Source organism: Monodon monoceros, unplaced genomic scaffold (genome assembly GCF_005190385.1).
Source record: "Monodon monoceros isolate NGI ecotype Baffin Bay Population unplaced genomic scaffold, NGI_Narwhal_1 Super_Scaffold_9, whole genome shotgun sequence".
In the NCBI taxonomy this organism is placed as follows: Eukaryota; Metazoa; Chordata; class Mammalia; order Artiodactyla; family Monodontidae; genus Monodon; species Monodon monoceros.
In genome coordinates, this window is record NW_021703786.1 from 48,217,038 (window position 1) to 48,232,975 (window position 15,938).

Consider the following 15,938-nt stretch of genomic DNA (forward strand, 5'->3'; position numbering starts at 1 on the left):
AGGGAGGGAGGGAGGCACTCAGCCGGATAGAGGGGACGGGGCGGGGGGGCGGGCGGGGAGCGTACTTGGAGGAGGAGGGGAGGTGCACCCAATCTGTCCCCTCTTCCAGGATGGACTTTCCTGGGGGTCAACGCGGGTGGCAAGTTTGGGGGACAGAGGGTCAGTCTCAGGAAGGCACAGGGTCACGAGGGAAGTTTGAAACAAAACTTCCACAGGAACCCAAGGTTCCGAGCTCCCCCAGCCCAGGCTCTTTCTGACAAAACCACTGAGACCTCCAAGCAGGATGGGAGGGGCCCCTAGGAGCTCGGGACCCCGCCTCCGCCCCGCCCGGTCAGACCAGCCAGAACCCTTTGTAGTTAAGGAGGGAGCCCAGCGACCGGGGGCCGAGCGTCAGGAGGTGGCGCCGGGGCTGAGCCGGCGCGGGGGAAGGATTCCGCAGGCTGAGCGGGCGGGACCTGAGAATACAAAGAGGCCTCAACGCGCAGCTCCCGGCCCGCCAGACATACAGAGGCATGAATGGGGACGGCAGGGCCAATCCGAGAGCAAGATTCACAGCCGCGGGCGCAGGGGCCAATCGGATCCCCGACGAGGCAGCGAGGCAGGGACGGAGCCAATCAGCTGTGAGGACAGGGCCAGGGGGCGGATCCGCGCGGTGTTTCAAATTCTCTGGATGGGTGAGGAGCAGCTGTGCTCGGCGTCTGGTGAGCGTTGGGCGCTGCTGGGTGAGTGCGGGCCTGGGCGTGGTAGGGCCTCTGTTAAGAAGGGACGGGAGGGGGCACCTCCCGTTAGGACGGACACATGTGGGGCTTCTGGGTATAGCCGGATGGACATTGGGGTGTCTGGTCAGCCCGCCAGAGCGCGTTGGGTCAGGGAGAACCCGTGAAAGAGCCGCTGGTCCTGCCCTGGACCAAGTGCTGAGGCTCGGTGACGGCCGGCCAGTCCTGACTGCCTCCCTCTCCGCCTGAGGCAGATAACGGAAAGGAGGCTGGGATGAAAAGACAGCTTGTTTCAGACACTCGCAGCACGGGACACATTGCTGACCGGCCTTGTTCAGCCTCTACCCTCTTCTGGTCCCTGCTGACCCCTCTTCCAGGAAGCATCCTCCTTCCTGCACCCACAGTTGCCAAGTGCCCCACCCCACGGGCCCCCATCCCATCTCTTCCCTCGGTACTCAGGGTGTCTTTGAAGCCTGGGAATGGGACCGTGGGGGGATGCCTTGCTGACCTCCCTTTGATCTCCTCTCCAGGGTCTGCTGGGCAGAACAGACTCTCGGCCAGGCAGATGGCTTCTCGGTGGCCGGCCATGGGGGCCTCCATGCGTCGGAGGTCCCTACAGAACCAGGGGCAGCTGGAGGAGAGCGAGGCCCTACAGCCTGCACTTGACCACCCAGACACCTCCAGCAGGGCCCTGGACTCCCTGTGCAGACAGTTCCAAAGGAGGCTGCCCCTGAGAGCAGTCAGCCTCAACCTCAGGGCGGGCCCCTCCTGGAAGCCCCTGGAAACCCCACAGCCAGGACAGCAGGGTCTCCAGGCTGCAGCTCGCTCAGCTAAGAACGCCTTGGGTGCCGTGTCCCAGGTAATGTCGAACATGTCCAGGTATGGAGGGCATTCTTGATGCTGGATAATAGCTGCCCCCAAGGAGCCCCAAGAATATAGACTCTGTGAAGACAGGGCCTTTGATTTGTTCATTGCTGTGTCCCCAGCACTCCGAATAGTTGCTGGCACATAGCAGGTGCTCAACAGATAGCTGAATGAGTGAACGAAAGCAGTGTTGTGAGGAAACAAAGCCTCACAAGAGAAGATGATAGAGCTGTGTTGTGATAGGAAATTGCATTCAAGGGGCTAATGGTGGGGGAACACCAAATAGAAGCTTAGTCAGTGAAGGCTTCCCGGAGGAGGTGATTCCGTGGAATTCGCCCAGGAAAAGGGGGAAGTATGAGGAGTGTACAAGGCAGGTGAAATAGTCCAGACCCAGGGCTGAGGGAGGGCAAGATGCTGAAGAGAACTGGCAGGAACTTAGTCTATGTATGGCCGGAGGACAGAGCGCAGCGTGGGACGTGAGAGGGGCTTGGTGCGCCGAACATGTTTAGATGCTCCCAAGAGCGACTGGGAGCCCTGGGAACCAGTGGGAAGAATTTGCAACGTGGTGGGAATTGGGTCCGATTAGCATATTAGAACTTGTTCTTTAGCTACTGGATGAAAAGGGGGTTAGAAGAAGATTCGCCTCTGAGGGGGTCTGGGGGTCTGGCCTTGCAGAGGAGTGAGCAACTTCAAGAACTGCTCAGAAGATAGCTTTGAGAGGATTTGGTATCAGATGAGAGGTGTGGGCAGGAAGAGGCCACGTGTGCTGGGGCTGACGGGTCCGTGGGCCTCCCAAGTGGCTGTGTCTCCAAACCTAGAGCTGGAGGTGTGGGGAGGTGTCACCTAGGAAGGACAGGAGCTGTAAGAGTGGACAGGCCTCCAAGGAGAGAACTGGGGGTGGGCAGGGCATCTCCTTGCTGAGTGGGAATCTGAAGGTTTGGGAGAGGGAAGCATTTCTGGGCCCTTTGAGGAGAAGTCTCTGAGCCAAATGTCAGTCCCTGAGAAGGATCTCTGTGCAACAATGTGGACGGTAGATTAGAGTGAGGGAGACCAGAAGCCGGCAGAGAAATTATTTCATGGTATCCTGTGGGTAGACCTGCTCTCCTCTGGGCCTCCCTTTTGAGTCTGGGTCAGTCTGTCCCGAAAGAGGGTTTGGACTTAGACCAAACGCAGACTCCATGAGCCAGCGTGGTTCTGCTGCTGGCCACGCACTCATCCCCGGGGGCCCTGAGCTGGGTCCTTGCCGTGGACCCATTCCACATGGACTCATCTACGACCCTCACCTTGAGAGTAAAAGCTGCCTGGATTTGTAGGACCAGCTGGTGGGCCGAAGTGTTGGGGGTATGGCCTGGGGACTCTGGGGTAGCTCACTCTTGGCTTGTCCGTGCTGACCTTTCCGTGTACCTGTCACAGAGAATCCAGGAGTCCTGCCAAAGTGGCACCAAGTGGCTGGTGGAAACCCAGGTGAAAGCCAGGAGGAGGAAGAGGGGGCCACAGAAGGGCAGTGGCCCCCCAGCTCGCAGCCCGAGCCACAGGAGCACCCGGCTATCAGTGGCTGCCCCTGCCCGCTCAAGCCTGGACCCCCGGGAGAGGGTGAATCGCCGCCTCTCCACCCAGATGGGCCCGCATGCCCACCCTCGGCGGCGGTCCAGGAGGGAGGCTGCCTTCCGGAGCCCCTACTCCTCGGCAGAGCCCCTCTGCTCCCCCAGGTACGTGCAGTAGTGCCTGCCCCGCAAACACTAGCTGGGCCCTGGGGGCTGCTGAGCCCCTCCTGGGGCTACCTGGAGCCAGGGACACCCTGAGCGGAGTCACATCCGTGATCTGGCCCAGCTCTGCGCCCTGCTGGTGGGGGATCTGGGGAGGTCCTTCAGGGTCTTAGTTTCCCCATCTGCCAAAGGAAGAGGCGAGCTTAACTCTGGGAGTATCACAGTCACCCAAGCCTCCTAGGGAGCCCAAAAGCAAGTTTTGAAGCCATCTGGAGGGCTGAGGCTCACCTGTCTACAAGATCACCTGCTCTTGACCTTGTGGGCCTTGATCCAGCTTTTCTCTGCCATCTGCTCCAAGCTGCTCTGATGTCACTTCCTGGAATGGGGGTCTACGGTGACACGTTCCCAGCCCTTGTGGGTCATCTGGGCCCATACACCAGGCCCAGTGCTGGATGGGAAGGGCTCCTGTCACAGGTTTCCAACTAATGACTGATATGTGTGGCTTTTCCTTCCGTTCAGCGAGTCTGACAGTGACCTAGAGCCCGTGGGGGCAGGAATCCAGCATCTCCAGAAGCTGTCCCAAGAGCTGGATGAGGCCATCATAGCCGAGGAGAGGTGAGCTGGTATACCATGCTTCAAAGGGACATGGCCGGGAGGGTCCGCCTTGAGCCAGCCACTTGTTTTTAGGCGGGCTCTGGCTCTGCCCTGCTGTGTGACCCTGGTCGTCCCTCTCCCTATCTGAGCCTCTGTCTCCTCTGCAACATGCCTCGATCTCCTCCTTGATGAAAGACCTAGATTGGGGTGGTGGTTAAGGACATACCCTGCATGTATGTGGCCCCCTGGGCCTTGGTCCCCCACATTTGTCCATCACATGTGGCCGGGTCCCTGGGTCCTGAAAGACCCGCCCTTCCTCTGCCACTCCCCATGGCTCCTCTCGGCCCTGCCCGCCCACGGAACTGGGGGAAGCACCCTGGCTGCTGTGAAATGCCTGGTCTGTCTGCTTAGGACAGAGTCCTGGGGGCAGGGCCTGGGCCTGGAGCTGCCCTAACTGGGGGCCGTTTGTACGTGGCTGTGACGGCCTCTGAGGCGGGGCCCTGCCGGCTCTGACTACATGCTGAGTGGGCCATGTCCCCACCACGTTGCCAGGTCTGCTCTTGTCTAGCTCAGGCGGGGAGGGTCCCTCAAAGCCTGCGGCACCCAGCGGCATCTGTCCCTCCTGCTTTCCCACCTCTAGTGGCGACATGGCTGTTTGTCTCATTCATGACTGAGGACAGCATCCTTCAGGTAATGCCCTCCTCCTAAGCATCTTTCTCTGTGCCTCCCCCTCCCCCACCTCCTCCTCTTGCACGAGCCCGTAGACATACTTGGAGGCATGTTAAAGAACTGAGTCTTTTCTGGAAAAAGCCACAGAGCCGATGGGCCCCACAGAGCAGGAAGGTGCGAGTCTTCTGAGCTGCTCGGAGCTGGAGCTCCTGACCTCACGGGGCCCATCACTGATGGAGCAGAGCATACCGGGGCCCCAGGCAGCCGCAGCCACCTTCTAGCACCTCATTTCGGGGGGGCAGTCTATGGTGTCCCCGCCTCCCCTGGCTTCAGCACTGTGAGGGGCATGAAGGGAGCTCTGTCTTGCAGGAAGCAAGCCATAGCTGACCACCATGCCCTCACACCCAGGGTCCGCGCCTCCCGGGAGTTCCTGGAGGACCCAGGGGCTGGCAGTGCCCCTGGGCCGCGGCAAACAGGGACCGGACTAACAAGGGCCCAGGTGGAGGCTGCTCGGGGGTCTCTGCCCTTCTGCTCCAGCCACTTCCCCGCCCGCCAGTGACCACTTGCCGCAGTCTGCGAGTGACTCGGGGAGACCTCGGAGAGGCGGAGGGGACTGCTCATTCTACTCCCCTTTGGGGCTTAGAAACTCATCCCACACGTGAGCTTTACAGCTGCTTCACTTGTAAAGGGCAGTGCAAGCACAAGGTAATATTTGACAGCTCTGAGCTGTGTACCCAGGAGTAGGGTCTGCAAAGAGTCATCTCCTGTGTCACCAGCGCAGGGGCTCTTGGGAACCCAGATTCTAGCCCTGTTGCCCACAGCAGAGCCCCGGAAGAAGGGATGGGAGAAAGTTGCAGGCCCCAAGACCCTGAGTCCACAGGTACCTGTCTACATTCTCAGCACGGGGCACCGTGGGAGTACGGGGAGAGGCAGCCCTGTTCAACAGCAATTTCCGCCCTCTGTAAGTTATTTAAGAAATCGGCTTTGTCATTTTATTCGAAAGAAACCGGTGTATGAGTTTCCTAGACAACACTGCTTTTTCATAATAAAGACTCTCTGTATCTGACATCTCTTCGTTGTCACCCTACCCCCTGTGCCTCTCTGAGCAACAGGTCTGTGGTCTAGGGCCCGGCTTTGTCGCCCTCATCCACCCCGACTCCAAGCCAGCCTGCCCCCAGCTCAGGCGGAACATGAGCAACGGGAAGGGTCTCTCGGCTTAGTTCAGAGCAAAGCACATTTTAAAGGCAAATAAGGTTTTTATTTAAGTGACAACATTTGAGAGTTAAAAACCAGCTCACATCAAAATCAAGACCAGTTGTAAAAATCTTTTAACTCTGTAATGCTGTTTTCGTCTTGTTAGAAATCTGGTATTTTACATTTTCTTTTCTAACGGATTTTGTACAAGGCAGCCATGAGAAACAGATTAAACCTTTTTCACCACAGAACCGTCCACCACAAATAATACTGAGAGTTACGTACTTAGGAACAGTCAGACGGACAAGATCAGACCGGCTGCCACCGCCGAGTAGACAAATAGAAAAGGACAGTGGGCTCTGAGGGTGGGAGTCCCAACGAGCAAGCCACCCTACCGTCCCACCCCTCCTTGGTGTCACCTGCCTCTCCTTGTGCCCGTGAGGGGGGCAGTCAAATTCCTGATTTTTTTTTCCCCATCCACCCTGTTGATTTCTCAGCAAGGAGACAAGGACCCAGGCCAGGCCTCGCTGTTTGGACTTAACCCTACTTGGTCGGGGGGGGGGGGGGGCGGGGGGGAGGTTTCTTCTGGCTGAGCCAAAAAGAATAGGTTTCCAGAGCACTGGGCACCCAAACCCCCGGGGATTCGGCAGGAAAGTTGGTTATTTAAGGCGGGGTCAAGCTGAGGCTCCGCAGGCAGGGCGCCCCTCCCGGGCAGGGCTGCACCTGGGCTGGGTGGGCGAGTGTCCCCCACAAAACCGGCGCCACCTCGGGACCCATTTCCACCTGCCTCAGGGTCCACCTTTCATTTAACAATCGGCACCACGTTTTGTCGGCAGGGCACTTCCGGGGCGTGGGTCTGAGCTCCAAAGCCGTCAAAGTACGGTTTAAAACCCATGAGTTCCAGCTTCCCCTCTTTCAGGGAGCCCACCCCACCCCACCCCAGTAATGTCTGGAATCCTGGGGTCCAAATATGTTGGTTTTCTGTGGCCCAGCACCCAGACTGGAGGGCCCTTTATCCAAATGCATGAAAGAGTCTTACTTTTTTTTTTTTTTTAATGTATCTGTTGCGGAGCCTAAGAGAGGAGTTGAGATCTTTAGAAAAATGCCATGAGGCCGGAAGAGCAGGCCCTGGCTACAGATGCACCCTGAACCCCCAACAGGGCGAAGGCAGGGGAGGCTGCAGGCAGGCCCTCTGTCGGGACAGCCGCCCCACCCCCCACCCCAAACTAGGAAGAACAAACATGCCACGCAAGGAACAAGGAGCTTTGGTCAGGCGGGAAGATCTGTTTTCCAGCTCCTGGGGAGCAGGCACACGGAGCTGGAAGGATTCTCTAGAAAACAGCCAGACTGGGGGTCACAGAAGTACTCCAGGAGAGGCAGTGGCACCCCCTCCGGAGAACGACACAAGTTGCTTCTTTGTTTTTCTCCAACTTAACTGGAAGGACAAGATCAAACAAACCACTAGCAGAGAAAGTGCACGTTGGTTACAGAGTTGCTGTGAAAGCAGTACTGAAACAAGTCGAGTCTGATCACTATACAGGGCTCCAAGTACACACATTCACACACACCCACCGAAGCTCCCAGAACGCTGTGTTCACCACATCTCACTGTACACCTTCAGCATCTGAGGTGCAATTCGTCAGAGCCCCAAGCCGGAGCTCCAGAAGGGAAGGGGCGCGGGCCCTCCTGCTGGGGCCCACGTCCCGGCTCCGATCCCCACAAGCACAGAACCCTGCTCCCGCGGACTCCAAATTCCTCAGGGTCCCTGCTCTCTCTTGCTCCCAGCCTGGGGTTCTCAGAAAAAAGGGCAGAGGGACTCTAACTGGGGGAGAAGTATCGCACGCTAATTATTTCATCACTTGAGAGCCACACATCAGTGGCTTCTGCAAAAAGGAGATGGAATCTCAGAGAAGCAGACCAACTCCGCCCGAGTGTACTGCAGCGCCCGCTTTGGAACGGAGGGGAAGGACTGGAGTTGACGTGGCTGTGCCGTACGAGCTGCTGCTCGATGGACAGCCAAGAAGGATGAAATGCTAAAGGCGGGATGGGCCCGCTGCGAACCGCCAGGAGGCAGGACCAGAGAGGAAGCTGGGGGTGATCACCCCTCCCCAGCAGACTTGCCAGCAGCTCTGGGCCTGGGCGCAGAGGCGGCGCTGGAAGTGGAACGGGAGCTGGCAGGCTGGAGAAGACAGAGTTCCAGTGGAGAGCAGGGGTGGGGGCTGGGAGCCCGGAGCCGTCCAGCCCCAGCGGCGCGTCCAGTTTACCGGGTGATTCACAACAGCGGTGCCAGCAGCCCCCACCAGCAGCCGCCACTGGGGAGGACACTGGCCACATGGGACCTGCAAGAGGTAGACAGCAGAAGCGACACTGAGCTGACACAGGTGCCTGCTGGGTATACAGACATCTGGGCCTGGGCAGCCCGGCCCGTGACCCAGAGCCTCGGCTGCAAGAGCAGGATCAGCCTCAGTGACGGCCCGAAGGGCTCAGAGGCAGCCCGGGTAGCCCAACACAGCAGGTGTGGGTCTGGGCCAGGGAGCAGGGGGAGTGCAGGAGACCAACGCCTGGGCCAGGGGCTCAGCAGGAGGAAGGCCTGGGCAGAATTTGAGGGGCCCCAGGAGAGCCAAGCCCTGCCAACCTCAGGGGATGACCCAAGAGGAGGTTACGGGCACCAAACCAAGCTGAGTGGCAGGGGGAAGGGAAGAGAACACAACAGTTTGAGCCAAAATTACATGAACCCCCGGAGCTCTGGGACCTCAGCTGTTACGCCTTCCAGGAGCCAAAGGGAGAAATCACTCTGAGCAGAGCTGGAGAGGGGGAGCCCGACCAGTGCCCTTTGGGGAATGTCTCTGTCCCTGGGACACCAGGTTTGGACCTCAGTGCAAAGCAAACCTCTCTATGGAGCAGGGACCCCTTCCCAGCAACCCCCCAGAGGGGCTTCCTTTGAAGTGGTGGGGCAATGGTGGCTCCCTCCTGCCCACCCCCTGCCCCAGCCCCTCTCTTAGTCTGCAAGGAAGGTATAGATCACTGGGCACTCTGAGGGGCTCTGAGGGGCTCTTAGGCCTGAAAAGCCTCAGAAGGCAGAAGTGCAGGACAACCTAGGAGTCAAAAACTCCCACCAATCTCAGCTCGGGAGACCCCTCCAGTTACAGAAGGAAGGCAGGGCCCAGAGAGGGCAAGCAACAGGCTCAAGGGCTCACAGCCAGCCCGGCTAGGCCAGAACCCGGGGCCACAGCCTCACAGGGGAGGGCACCAGGCAGGACTCCGGGAAGAGGCATAACTGTCCTCAAGGGCCACGGGAGAAAGGTGAGGAGACAAGAAAGAGGGGACAATGGACAGCTGCAGGAGGACAGACCGTCAGCACCAGACCCCGCCCCCCCAAGGGCCGTGGGCAAACGACTCAAACAGAGGATGAGCCCAGGGGACATCCTCTCACTCCCAGAACGTGGCCACTTTGCCACAGGAGAGCCAGGCCCAAGATGGTGACCCGGGACGCCACACGGAGGGCGGGCACAAATGCCACTCGACCCTCCAGCAGGCAGCCAGGAAGCTGTACCTGCCAGCGGCTGTTGGTCCCTGGTCTGGGGGCTCCTCCCGTTAGGGCCTGCCTAGCATCGCTGTGGAAGTCTCAGGAACTCAGAAACATGGTCGACTTTGTCAAACACTCCGGCTCCAGGCAGGCCTGCCCCCGGGATTACACAAACATCCACCCTAGCTGGGGCTTGCGTTGCAGGCGTGATGGGGCAGCAGCGACCTCACTGAGACCCCTGGATCTCACCCCTTCGCAGCCCAGGGAGCCCCCCAAGGCCAGGCAGGGTCCTGCCCCCCTCGCTGGTCGGACACTGCTGGACAGACACGGGATGGAAAAAGCAGGAAAAGGCCTGTGTCTGCCGGGGAGAAGGCAGCCCGCTGGGGCCCCCCTGCTCTGCACGCAGCCTGGCCCTCAGGGCACCGACTCGAACTTGGGGGGCCCGCGCGCCCAGCTGAGCGCGGGCAGGGGCCGCTCGTGGTCCTTGTCGGACTCGGGCTGGCTCTGGGCCCGCTCGGGCTTGGGGTTGGTGGGCGGGTCGGGCTGCTGCACTGACATGGTCCGGCGCAGGTGGTTGCGCTTCCGCAGGAACTCGGGCTGCGCGTGGAGGCCGAAGCTGCCCTTGCGCAGGATCATACGCGAGCTGTTCTTCTTGGGCCGCGAGCGGTGGCCGGCCTCCAGCGCGGCCAAGTGCGCTGCGTAGCCCTCGCTCAGGAACTGCGGAGGGGACAGGCGTCAGGCCAGAGGGGCAGGCGGGCCGTGGTCCTGCCCTTCCCCACACCCCAACATCGCCCTCTCCCCGGAACACCCAGCTGCTCCAGGACCTGGGGAGCTCATGACCGGTTAATGCTCCCTGCCCGGCTGTGGGCAACTGAGCGCTTCTGTCTGTACCCCCGGGTCACGCCAGAGTTCCCTGGATTCCTGATGGGGTGAAGCTCCCATCCTTGTCACTTTCACTAAAATCCCCCAAAGGTAAGTCTCTCTCTCCCCTCCTCCAGCTTCTACCGCATGGAACCTCGTTATTTTCTGGACCCCGCAGCTGCCCTTCTTGCCAATCTCTCTCCCTAGGCCCTCAGAGCCTTTGCTACTCAAAGTGTGGGCCGTGGATCACAGCAGCATCAGCACGACCTGGACCCTTGACGGGTAGAATGTCAGGCCCCAGCCCAGGCCTGGGAATCTGAATCTGCGTTTAAACGAGGTCTCCAGGTGATCTGTGTGCACCTCAGAGTTGAGAAGCCCTGCTCTAACGGTCCCCACTCTGAGGTCCCACCATCTCTGCCCCTCCACCTGCCGGTCACTTTCAGGCACCTCCCACTCAACGTGGCCCAAAGAGATCATCGCCTTCCATTCAGTCGCCTGCTTTTCAACCCCAGTAATGGTACCACCTACCTGGTCACCCAGGTCAGAAACCGGGCGTCATCTTTGACTTTCCCTTTCTCTCGACTCATGCATCCGATCCCTTCGTTACCAAATCCAATCCATCCTGCCTTAGAAGTGCCTCTCAGGCCCTTGGCCTTCTCTGCCCTGCCACCGCCCTGCCACTGCTTCCCTCCCCTCTCCCCTTCCTCTGATCCGCCTTCCACCTGCAGCCTGACGGATCTCTCTGAATCACAAACTCATCACAAACTCACTCCAGAGCCGTAGAGTCCCAGCTTGTCAAGACACACAGGCCATCCAGGACCCGCTGCTCCAGCCCCCTCTCCCTTCCCTCCCACATCACACTCGGCCAAGCTGAGTCACTTGCAGTTCCCATAATATACATGTGCTCTGCTGTCTCCTGACCGTGGCTTTTGCTGCTGCCTCTGTCACAAAGGCTCCTCCAACCTCAGGCCCTTCCTGGATAATTCCTTCAAACTCCCAGAAACCAACCTTTTCCCTGAGTCCGGCTTAGCCGCTCCTCTCTGGGACCCCACAGTTCTCTGTGCTCCCTGTCATTCATTATGGCTCCTGCCACACTGCACTGTCATTGTCTGCTAATTTTTCCATCTCCCCCACTAGACTGGATGACATGACATCCGATTCCACCGTGGATCCCCCCTGTACCCAGCGCAGGGCCTGGCCCAAAGCAGGCACCCAGTCGTGTTTGTGGAAGGAAGGAAGGAAAGAAGGAAGGAAGGAAGGAAGGAAAGAACAAATGACTGAATGAGCAAACAATGGAATAAACCTCCTCCTCCCCTCTCCCCTTTTGTTGGTTCCACCCCCCTCACCCCCCAACCCCCAGCCCCACCTCTACCCACCTGGCACTGGGTTTGATACTTCTTGGTGGGCCGGCCCACAATGAAGATCTGGGAGGGTGGCAGGCCTAGCACACTGTAGACGGAGATGTCCTTCGTGGAGCCGTAGGCCGCACTGATTTTGATGAAGCACTGAAACACAGGGCAGCTGATGGAGGGAGAGGGGGCCCAGCGCATCCCCACAGAGGACTCCTAGATGTCCCCCCGGGGAGCACTGCTGGGGGACCCTTTATCTGCACACTGATAGACTCCAAGTCATGGGACCACCCTGCATCAGGAACCACCCCCTGCAGTGGCCTCCCCTCCTGCCCCACCCTCTGCACCGAAAGCCTGATATGGGCTCCACCTGTGAATCACAGCCCCACCATTTGCTGACCCCACGTGAGGAACGCGACCCGTAGGTTACGAACAGTGGGGCAAAGTGCTCCTCTGTGGACAGGAAATTGAGTGCCAAGTTGACACAATCCAGGGCCAGGACTGGAGGCCAGTTCTGTCCTGCCAATTCTGCCCTCTGGTTCTCCTGCCTGTCCGTGCCTTTCTCTCCATTCCACGACTACCACCTGGATTCTGGTCTTCTGTCTCTTACTTGGGCAACAGCCTCCCAACTGGCCTTCCTGCCCCTCGTTTCTCCTGCCAATCTGTTCTCCATACAGCTGCCAAAACGATCTTTCTTCCACCCAAATTAGACACGGCCACTCCCCTGCCTGAAGCTTTTCCATGGCTCACCATTACCCTCAGCAGAGAGTTCACGGTCTTGCCCAGTTTCTAAGGTTTTCACGGCCTGCCCAGCCCAGGCCCCTGATCACTTCTGGGACCTCAGCTCCCACTTGACCTGAATCTGATCCAGCACATACCCCCATCCTGAATACCTGCAGCTCTGAGAACATCCCAAGCTCTTTCCTACCTCAGTGCCTTTGCACATGCTGTTTCTTTGGCCACCAGGCAAACTCATACTCACGCTTCAAGACTCAGCTCAGAAGTTACCACCTCCTAGAAGCCTTCCCTGGCCTCTCCAGACAAAGCTAGGTCCTTTCTCCTCTGTTTTCCCAAAGGGTCTTTTCTAATCACCCACCAGTTAACTGTCAATTTCCATGTTTTTCTTCCTGTAGATCAGGGATTGGCAGACTCTTTTGGTGAAAGACCAGATACTAAATATTTTAGGCTTTGCACTCTGTTGCAACTACTCAACTATTCCATTGTAGCTGAAAAGCAGCCATAAACAACCCGTAAGCAAATGAGCATGGCTGTGTTCCAGTAATACTTTATTTATGGACATGGAAATTTGAGTTTCATATAATTTTCACATGTCATGAAACCTTATTCTTCTTTTGATTTTTTTCCCCCAACCATGTAAGAGAATTAAAACCATTCTTAGCTCACAAGTCATATAAAAACCACGGGCCGGATTCAGCCCCTGGGCCATGATTTGTCAACCCCGGCTCTAGATCGGCAGTTCTCAAAATTTTGTAAGCATCAGAATCCCCTGGTGGGCTTGTTAAAATACAGATTGCTGGGCCCCCTTCCCAGAGTTTCAGATTCAGTAGGTCTCCAAGGGGGGCCAGAGACTCTGCATGTCTAATGAGGTCCCAGGGAACCCTGTGCCACAGGGCACACAGTGAAAATCCCAGCTCTAGGACATCCCGAGTTCTGTTTGCCTCTGTGCATCCCCAACACCCAGGACAGGGGAGGGAACACACTAGGCACTTAAGTGTCTGCTGAAGGTATAACCAGATGCAGAGACAAGAGTTTAGGCTTTCGGGTCAGAAGATAAAGGATGAAAGGGTGACTCTGAGATCCTGGGCACATCCCTAAGCCTCACCTTTCTCACTTGCCTGTAGGGATAATAAGACACACCTCACTGGGCAGTAAAAGGACCAATGAGGTGCACGTGAATGTGCTTTGCAAACTGGGCATCCGCTTGGACAATCGGAGGATGTGGGGTAAAGGAGGAGGGTTGAGGGAGGAGGGGAGGGGTGATGGGGAGGGCGGTGGAGGAAGCCCTGCCCAGCCGGGACACTCACCTCCTGCATGAGGTTGCGCAGGAAGATGGCCTTCTGCCGCAGCGGGTCGTGCACCAGCCCGTCCGAGAAGAAGATCATGCCCTGTGGGAAGTTGTGCTGGGACAGCCACGACACCACCCGCTGCTTCTGCATGTCCGGCCGCCCCGTGATGTAGAGGATCATGTAGCCCAGGTCCTGCCAGTGCCTGGCGAGACGGCATTGCAGGGTCCAGCCCCGCCCTGTGTGGGCCACCCCCTGCCCAGCAGCCCGCCCCACTCCCCACTTCCCCCTGCCCCGAGAAGCCGGAGGGCCTGTTCCCAGGAGCACTAGGGGAAAACAAGGGGGCACCCTGAAGTCCGCACCCCCAGTTGAGCCCCGTGAGTCCTGGCCATCTCCCCCGGATGGCCCACAGGCACCAACCACATGCCCACAGCACAAATGATCCTCCCACTCCTGGCCCCTCTGCTTGGGTCCCCTTCTCTGTGATGCGCCATCATCACTCAAGTTTCTGGAGCCAGAGAGAAGCCCCTTTGATTCCTCCCTTTCCTTCGGTCTCCCGTCCTTCCTCCTCCAATCAAGGAGCCTTTGATTCTACCCGGCAGGATCTTCACTCCATCCTCTCAGTTTAACTCCACTTCTTAGCCTTAGCTCAGGACGCATCGCTCTCCTGGGCCACTACAAAACCCTCCTGGGAGGCCCCTTTCCCTCCAGTGCCCCCAATTGCAATCCAACCTGGGCCGTGCAACTTCGAGCAGGTTACTTAACGCCCCCGGGATTTCAGTTTCCCCTTCTGTAAAATGGGGCTAATAACAACAATTACCACCTAGGGTTTTCTGAAGGATGAAATAAATTCATCCCAAACAAGCCTGGCAGTGACTTTACTGTTATCCTTGGTACTGTTTCCATGGTGATTTCTGCAAATTGCACATCTAACCCCACTACTCCTTTGCCTAAAGCCATTCCTGGCTCCCCGGTGCCCTGAGGTCGCAAGGCCCCCCTGCACTGGTGGTCCTCCACACTCTGCCCTTGAGCATGGCAGCTCCCCAGCCACACGGAGCTGCTTTGCTGCCCCAGACAAGCCCTGTGCTCTTCTGCTGCAGACCCCTGCCCTAGAGAGGCTTTGTGGCTCCATCTCCTTATGTTCCCATCCCCCCATCTTTCAAGGCCACCTCCTCCAGGAAGCCTTCCCTGCTTTCCAAGCAGGATCTGCCTCTCTCTTCTCTGTGCTCTCACAGTGGGCAAGTGCTCTCCGCTGACATGGAATCCTGTCTGTAAGATGTCAGATGAGCCCAGGCCTGATTGCAGGCTTTTGTGGTGCTAGCCACTGACTGGCCACCATAGATTGGGGGTTTCCAAACCCGGAAGATGCTCTGAGAGATGTGGGGAGGTTTTGTAAGAATGCACAGGCTCAGGTGTCACCTCCAGAGTTCTGGTTAATTCTGACGGGTACCCAGTGATCTGTGATTACAGAAAGCAGCTTCTGACGCTTAGCAGGGTTTGGAGAGCACCGCAGCGGCCCCAGGAGCCCATGTGAAGAGATGAGAGTACCAGAGAGGAAGGACCACAGCCTCCCCTTCCCAGGTGTGGGAGGGGGACACTGACTTGGGAGGGGCTTGGAGAAGATATAATGGGAATAAAGGACGCAGGCTTATAAGGAGGAGGTCGACCCCTGAAATGAGCAGGTCCAGGGCCTGTTTCCACAAGGCCAGTGGGCATCTTGAGGTGAGCAGTCTCGTAGGAGTCCTTGAGCCAGACCAGTTTTCTCTCCCCAGAGTGACCACTGCTGCTGGGGTGGTGCAGGGCAGTCCCCTGACCCAGTCCCCAAGAACTCCCAGGACCCGGGATCGGTCCCACTCTTGGTGCTCTGATCCCTTGGAGTCCTGGAGTGCAGTTTCTCATGCCCATGACTTGTTTTCTCCACTGGACTGTGAATTTCCTCTAACTAGGATCTCTTTCTGCATCAGTGCCCAGCCTAGAGCCTGGCCCAGAGCCAGCCTCAGAAAAGAGTAGAGGGAGAGAGGCAGAGACTAAAGCGGTACCCCTTTGCTTTTCTAGTGGCAAAATCCGTTTGCACCTCTCTCCGCAGTACGATAGCCCTAGGAAGCTGTGCTTCCTGCCGCACCTCCTGCCCTGTCCCAATCTGGCCCCCAACATCCAATGGCCCTAAACTTGCCCCACCTCTTCCCCACACGTGCTCTGTTCTTCCCTGTCACCTTCTTGGCCTATCAAAACCAGTTTTGTGGGCTTCCCTGGTGGCGCAGTGGTTGAGAGTCCGCCTGCCGATGCAGGGGACACGGGTTCATGCCCCGGTCTGGGAAGACCCCACATGCCGCAGAGCGGCTGGGCCCGTGAGCCGTGGCCACTGAGCCTGCGCGTCTAGAGCCTGTGCTCCGCAACGGGAGAGGCCACAGCAGTGAGAGGCCCGCGTACCGCAG

The 15,938-nt window shown here is 58.3% G+C and overlaps 2 protein-coding genes across 3 annotated transcripts in view; one reads left to right on the forward strand and one right to left on the reverse strand.

The window, feature by feature from the left end:
• The first annotated feature begins 682 nt into the window (after positions 1 to 682).
• Positions 683 to 5,579, forward strand: PIMREG (PICALM interacting mitotic regulator). Its single transcript, XM_029213111.1, has 6 exons — positions 683 to 722; positions 1,247 to 1,575; positions 2,994 to 3,289; positions 3,806 to 3,901; positions 4,521 to 4,570; positions 4,958 to 5,579. The coding sequence occupies exons 2-5, from the start codon at positions 1,282 to 1,284 to the stop codon at positions 4,552 to 4,554; spliced, it is 720 nt and encodes a 239-aa protein (XP_029068944.1). The 5' UTR covers positions 683 to 722; positions 1,247 to 1,281; the 3' UTR covers positions 4,555 to 4,570; positions 4,958 to 5,579.
• Positions 5,580 to 5,797: 218 nt separating this feature from the next.
• Positions 5,798 to 15,938, reverse strand: part of PITPNM3 (PITPNM family member 3) — a 92,117-nt gene continuing 81,976 nt past the window's right edge. For both annotated transcript variants that reach the window (XM_029212980.1, XM_029212981.1), the window contains exons 18-20: positions 13,525 to 13,708; positions 11,507 to 11,635; positions 5,798 to 9,986 (exon numbers count right to left, since the gene is read on the reverse strand). In XM_029212980.1, coding sequence (XP_029068813.1) covers positions 9,684 to 9,986; positions 11,507 to 11,635; positions 13,525 to 13,708 — 616 coding nt within the window. In that variant the 3' untranslated portion in view covers positions 5,798 to 9,683. The remainder of the gene's footprint in view (positions 9,987 to 11,506; positions 11,636 to 13,524; positions 13,709 to 15,938) is intronic.

What these genes read in the sequence shown, in the direction of transcription:
- PIMREG (XM_029213111.1), top strand. Translation starts at nt 1,282, where the DNA reads ATGGCTTCTCGGTGGCCGGCCATGGGGGCCTCCATGCGTCGGAGGTCC. An exon ending in CCTTGGGTGCCGTGTCCCAG is followed by an intron (nt 1,576 to 2,993) that starts GTAATGTCGAAC and finishes TACCTGTCACAG; the next exon opens with AGAATCCAGGAGTCCTGCCA. An exon ending in GCCATCATAGCCGAGGAGAG is followed by an intron (nt 3,902 to 4,520) that starts GTGAGCTGGTAT and finishes TCCCACCTCTAG; the next exon opens with TGGCGACATGGCTGTTTGTC.